General features: G+C 36.5%; 1 protein-coding gene across 1 annotated transcript; it reads right to left on the bottom strand.

The window, feature by feature from the left end:
• Positions 1-1302: 1302 nt before the first annotated feature.
• Positions 1303-5783, bottom strand: LOC124374708 (translation initiation factor IF-2-like). The gene is made up of 2 exons (XM_046832875.1): positions 5747-5783; positions 1303-1664 (listed from the first exon to the last, which is right to left on the bottom strand). The coding sequence occupies exons 1-2, from the start codon at positions 5781-5783 to the stop codon at positions 1303-1305; spliced, it is 399 nt and encodes a 132-aa protein (XP_046688831.1).
• Positions 5784-6582: the final 799 nt, after the last annotated feature.

Below are 6582 nucleotides of genomic sequence, written 5' to 3'. Positions count from 1 at the left end.
TTCCTCATTGCTCCATAACATCCACTTTATGGCCTAGCTTATCCCTAAGTTTTCTGTGCTGCAACATGGATCTTATTTAGACGTTACCTTTTCATTTATTTACAGATGTTGTCACACACCTCACGACCCTTTTTAGGAGTCCCCACACAAAAAGTCCATGGGCTAGGAGATCAGGAGATTCTTCCCAGGCCAAGGTCTTCTCTAAACTAACCAAGGATAGCATTTTAGCCAATTTCAGATGTCAATAGTTAAAGTGAGGAGGAGCGCAATCTTAATAATGTCTTAGCATGTGTAAAGGGTCCAACACATCCAAAATTTGAGGCATAATTGTGTTTGGCAAAAAGTCGAGATACATACATAACCCAGTTAAAACTTCCACTGGAAAAATGTGAGAAACAAACACCAATCACCACTGCCTCAAACAATACTACATCTTCTCTGGGAAAAATATGACTGCAAGATAGCTTTTGGGTTTTCAGTATTTCCACAAGTGCATGTTGTGAAAGTTAAATACACACCCACCTTGTCTTGTAAAAAGAGTCTTTGTCCGTCCATGTAGTTTTTTTTGAAAAGAATACTATGTTCCAGGTGCCTGAATTTAATAAATAGTGAAAAAAGTCTCAGTCTAACAACACTAATTATTAAGTTACAAGGCCATGCATATTTGTAAAATTATCAGGATAGAATTATTCTTCTGTAAAACCATTCGAAAATTTGGGAACTTTAACTCAATGCCGGTATTACCTGCAAGATCCATAGTACTAAATCCTCCGGGTGTTGTCTAAGCTCTGTCCAAATATTTGTTTTTCTGTGTTTCAAATCCCAATGATCTGTGGCTGCGCGGTTGCCTGGTGCCTCTATACCGGGGGGACCGAGGGGCCCGGCTGTGCTGAGCTGGCCTGGACTGGCGGTCGGCGCTGTATGCTGGCGAGCTCGGGGATCTGGGGGGCGTCGGGCTGCTGCTGGGGCAATGGCGTGGCCCGCCTGCGTGAGCTGGGTAGCTTCATGACTGCATGGGCTACGATGCTGCTGCTGGCGGCGGATGCTGCTTGCTGTGGGTACCTATGCTCGGAGTGGCTCTGCTGGGGCTCGCTTGCCTGGGGCTGGGGACGCTGGCTGGAGGGAGGGAGGTCTGCTGCGAGGGTGTTGGCTGAACTCGCATCGCCGGAGAGCGGCTGCGCTGGTGGGCTGCGCAGTCTGGCTCGCCTGCTCGGGGTCATGCTGCCGGGGCTGTGGCTGGCCCTGTCTGCTCGAGCTGGCTTGTTGCAGGGCTTTGGCTCGCTAGGGTGCTTCCCCTGCCTCCTAGGTGCTCCTGCGGGTCTTGCTCGCCGGGCTGCTTGCTAGAGCTCGGCGGCTGCTGCCTGGTGGGGCCCGGCTTGGCGGACGCTGCTGCGCCTTGGGGCTGGCTGCAGAGCTCGGCAGCTCGGGCTGGGCAAGCTGCTTCTGTAGGGATGCTCGGCTGCTGGCCCCTGCTCCTCTGCTAATCTCCTGGAAGCCGGATGCTAGGGCTGCTAGGGGTAGTCGCTTTGCTGCCTTTGGCTGTGCTTCCTTGTGGGGCTGGTTGGCTCGGGGGGATGCTCCGAGGACGGCTGGGCTTGCCTGGCCTTCTGCTTGGCTGGCCTCTGACGCGGGCTGGAGGGCTGCTGACGATGGGGGGGCGTTGGCTTGGGGCCCCCAAGTAGGCCATCACCCTCACTCTGATCTATTGTGCAAAGATGCACAATCGTAATCTACCAAAACGCTGATGCAGTCTTGTAAAAACTTGTGTACTGGGAACTCGCTGATCAGGATATCAGATAGTGAAACTCCCTTTGAGCTGCACCTAGCATTGCCATCAACAGAACACCATATACACAAAATATATTTTCTGCATATTCCTGAATTTGATGTACACAATATACTGAAATCACACTGGCCAAATAGTAAAATGACCCAAATCCACTACAAATTATCCAAACCAAATTATAACACTCGATGTCGCACCTATCCAATGATAATATGGGATAGTCATATATGGTTAAGTAAGTGCTATAGCTAGTTCTTGTTTGTTGTACATTATCTACCATAGATATTCTTATTTTTATTCAGAATCTAACTGTAAACTAAGATCTCAATTTCAATGTAAGGATTGTGACGCTCAAAATATCTAAAACCAATTAATGTTCTGACTTGCGAAATTTTTGATCATATCGAGTTTTACACTATTGAAAACTCACATAACTGTACTTTAATAAAATAAAACAATGTATCAAATACTTTTCCTGAAAGCTTAGGTTTTGAAGCATGTTTTCTATGACTCATTTGCAGAGTCTGTAGATTTTTTTGTATATTAATATTTGAATGTCATAGCTTTTTTTTAATAAAAAAAAATGTTTACTTCTTAGTTTTAAAGTCGATTTCAATTAATATGTTTGGTGCATTCAGGGCCCATTTAAAGCTATCCATATTTGTACTCAAAATTTAAATGTTAGACATACAATGGTAGTAATTTTAAAACTTTGAGGAAATGTGTCAAAATTTCATATTAATTTTTAACAAATTTTGGCAAAATGATTTCAGTTTTTTATTAAAAAAACTAAAATAGTTTTTTTGTATTTGAGTTTCACATTTATGTTGTTATTATTAACCCATAAAAATATATTTTAACACATAGGGTCATAGCCACCCTGTATGGATGAATTAAATGTAATTACAAATAACAAAGTGGTTGTAACAGTAAATAGTGTACAACAAGTAACTTGAATCCAAACTTAAGAATAAATAACCTTGTTATTTATGAAATCTTCATTAAACTTTAATTAAATTCAAAGGTTGTTTATTTAATTATTAATATAAATCATGACTATATTAGTTTTTGTTTCCATTTACTTAATAAGTCTGACGTCTCACTCAGTTGTAACCAGCCAGTGATTTTATTGGCAATAAGATTTCACTATGCCATTTTAAACATCCAACTATAATAAATCGTGATAAATATATAGTTAATACTTTGAAAAAAAACTTTTGTTTAATTCGCACTCCATATTTATGGGTTAAAATTAATTGAAAAACAGGTAGGTAAGTTTGTTGGTTATTTTGTTGGATTTAGGAGTTTACAATTTGAGGTTTTGGATAAATTTGATAAAGGAGCCTGATTTCTAATGAGAACATTTTTGAAAATTCGATTTAAAAAAGGAGTTGACATAACAATTTAAATTTGCAACTAATTTATGATTAAATAATCAGGATGTTATATTAAGCATTAATACATGTCACGGTACGAAAACAATTGGTGACATTCATATAAATGAAATGAATCATTAATGAAAAAAATAAAGAAAAGGAGAATTCAATATAGACTTGATGGAACTCCTGTAAAGAAGTAAACATGTTAAAAAGTACATGCAAAATGTAGACCAAATGTGGAATGTACACTGATCACAGTTAACCACTTGTAGATGGCTTTGACCAAACAAATACACATCCACAAGTGGTTATGCCAATTGATGTTTATTTTTTGGAAATTCATTAAATTCCATCGGTGAAGCTCCAAAGTGCAAACATGATACCCAAAAAAAAGGGGTAAAAAAATTCTTAAACTAACCACTGGTTTAAGTTGGGGCCATTCATAGGACATGTAACTTCACTGTTGATAGGGGTAGGTACTACTAAAGTTGATTTAGAATGTTTTTTTTTTATTGAAATTGTATAATTGAGGAGGCAAACTATACTGATGGAGGAAGGTTAAGCCAAGACCCACCCCTTAAAAAGGCTGTTTATCATGTGATCCTGATGATTACAATATAAGGACGTGTTACTAAGGGAGAGTATAGATAACTTCATTGATCTTTCCACGATCTTACTGAATTTGAGTCGCACAAAACTGCCTAAGATGTAGAAACAAAAAAGAGCTGAATGCAATCGTGGCAAAGAACCACATAAAAAAAGTGATAGTATAATCCAAAAGGGTCCTAATGGTTTAAACACTGGAATGGTAATGTTTGATGGTGAAGGGAAGGAGGGCAATTGCTATGCACGATCCATTACTCAGCAAGATTTGCAATAATTTATATGAGTTACTCTTATTGGAACGAAAAATTAGACAACATGGTCCTTTTGGTCACCGCGTAGACAACCAGGCTATCACCGCTGAGTCATGTTACCGGTCTACACATTCTTGTCTACTGGAAAACATTCTTTTTATACTGATTTATATTAGGCAGCCAGATGTAGTCCGCTGAGGCCCCGTAGCCAATGGCTCTAGTGGAGCGTGGTTGTCAGCCAAATGGAGCCTTATTATTAAGCAACAAGTAGCACAGCCCATCGGTCACATAATGCTGTACTATGCACAACAGGACTAACATAGTACTCCTTGGTCATACATGCATAAATTTCGTTACTAATATCATCGTTTTAACTCTAATAAAACTTTGAATGCGACATCCTAAGATAATTTAAATATGCAAAAGGTATATGATTGGAGGCCAATTTTTTGAAATTCTTTTTTGTACAAGCCCGAGGCCTTAATTAGTTGTTAAAGAGTTTTTTGCCGTTGATATGTAAAAGCTAATATTTAACTATGTAAAATTTGATTTGTCTAAGATGCACATTTGTTCGCATATGTGATAAGCACATCACAAATTTTATATCAAAAAGGATTTGAAAGATAGGCAAATAACATCTGGAAGCTGACCACGAAAATAAACGGTTTCCTGTATATTTGTTCACAGCAAGCCTAAGAAGCAACTTGCGATGAAGTATTATATAAAGGAGCTGTGAAATTTAACAAACAAATCCAAATAAATAGTATTTGCTAATGTTTAAATAAAAGATAAAAATATCAAAATCTACTCTGCCAACGTATAAAGTTTCACCATATTGGCATAGTTTTGTGTGGAATCAAAGATATTCAGGTATGAATTTCCTGTACCTAAACTTATTCAACTCGTCCATTTGTATCTTGAGAAGCTTAAGGAGTTATTTTTAAAAGCTCAGTTGTTCTCAGAGAAAAATATAGAGATATGCAAAAACTTGTTATACACAAGCCGGATAACTGTGGAGTCTGTCTGAAACATTATCACCAACTTATACAATTCCTCTTTTAATGTAATCAGGCAAATTCGAAGAGGTCAATGGAACTTCTCTGAAATTGAGTATCAGGTTTCTGTCTTGTTTATAGTAATAATACAATCAGTTATATACGGTGAATTTATGCATAAGAGAAAAGAATTTTGCTAAGTATTTAAATGTATGTAATTACATGGTTTTGAACCAAATTTTATTCATAAATAGAAAACATGTTTTAATATCTATACGAATGTTCAATGTGAAACAAACTGCTAGGAATCTTTTTTAAGTAAAACTGTGAGAAACAATTTTTGGTTCAGATGTATACAAATTCTTTATTTAATACTCATAGTTAGTACAATCATTTTTTTGATAGAATTTTTAACTGGATGTTTACATAATTCATCAATCAAATTCGAGTTAGAATTCATAATAGGTGGATAGGATTTCCCCAATTCTTATTATTTGCTAACTTATATTTTAGTTCTCACTTCTGTTTGATAATGTGTAATGTCCCACTTTAGGTCCCTTTATGTAACTCCTTACCATTCTGCCCATGTTCGAAACTTGCTTGTCTAAAGGGGATCAGAAGGTCCAGTTGTGTATTCATACATGCTTTTGATAAAATAAATTATATTATCTGAAACAGGGCCATTCAAAAATAGTTAGCCTTATTAGAACCCAAAGTAGAATAGTTTACATGACAGAGATGGTACCACTGCCATTCCTTTCCTCATGGTTCTCAACACCTTACTAATTTTGTTGTCCATTATTTTTAAAAAATGTTTTCTCTTAGTGAAACACCATTTTCCCCATAATAATATTGAATTGGTGTACTTGTAGATAGGACTTATCTTACAAAACATTCTTGTTTAAAAATTGTATTTTAATTTTACAATACTTGACAAGAGTAATCTTAACCTCGCTAATTAATTTATAAGTTTAATGTTAGAATAATATAAAAATATTAATCCAATCAACCAAGGGCAACCACCCAAAGAAGCACAATATGTTGAATACAAACCAAGTATATTGTCAGTGATCGTTACCCAGACATATTTCGTATCATGTAATCCAACTCATGAATATTTAAATCAACCATTGGTTATATAACAATTTTGGGTTTGAATTCCTATTCAATAGAGTACTAATAAATGAATTATTATTGCATTAAAGAAAAAAAATTTTAAACTGCATGAAATTAAACCACAATCTTTTTGGCTATTCATCCTTGGTAAATTGAGGCCTTATGGTTCAATATCACATTCTTCATTTCTGTTATTTTCTATGTGTTACCATGATGTGAAGTAAATGTGTTTGCCCTCTTACTGTGTTAAAATATAAAATAAACTTTTAGACATTTTTTAGTGGACTACATAGTCGTTATTTTTGGGTCCCTTTCCTGAAATTTGGGAATTATCTACACAAAATTTACAAATAGGTAACCTCTATCCTCTCTTAAAAATTAACAAATGAAAGAAGGAACTTTTTTATTTTGCCTACCATACAGAAAAGGGGGTTAGCTGAATATAAATC

The sequence above is a fragment of the Homalodisca vitripennis genome, unplaced genomic scaffold, assembly GCF_021130785.1.
Source record: "Homalodisca vitripennis isolate AUS2020 unplaced genomic scaffold, UT_GWSS_2.1 ScUCBcl_9629;HRSCAF=18181, whole genome shotgun sequence".
NCBI lineage: Eukaryota > Metazoa > Arthropoda > Insecta > Hemiptera > Cicadellidae > Homalodisca > Homalodisca vitripennis.
This window is presented reverse-complemented; position numbering and strand designations above follow the sequence as displayed.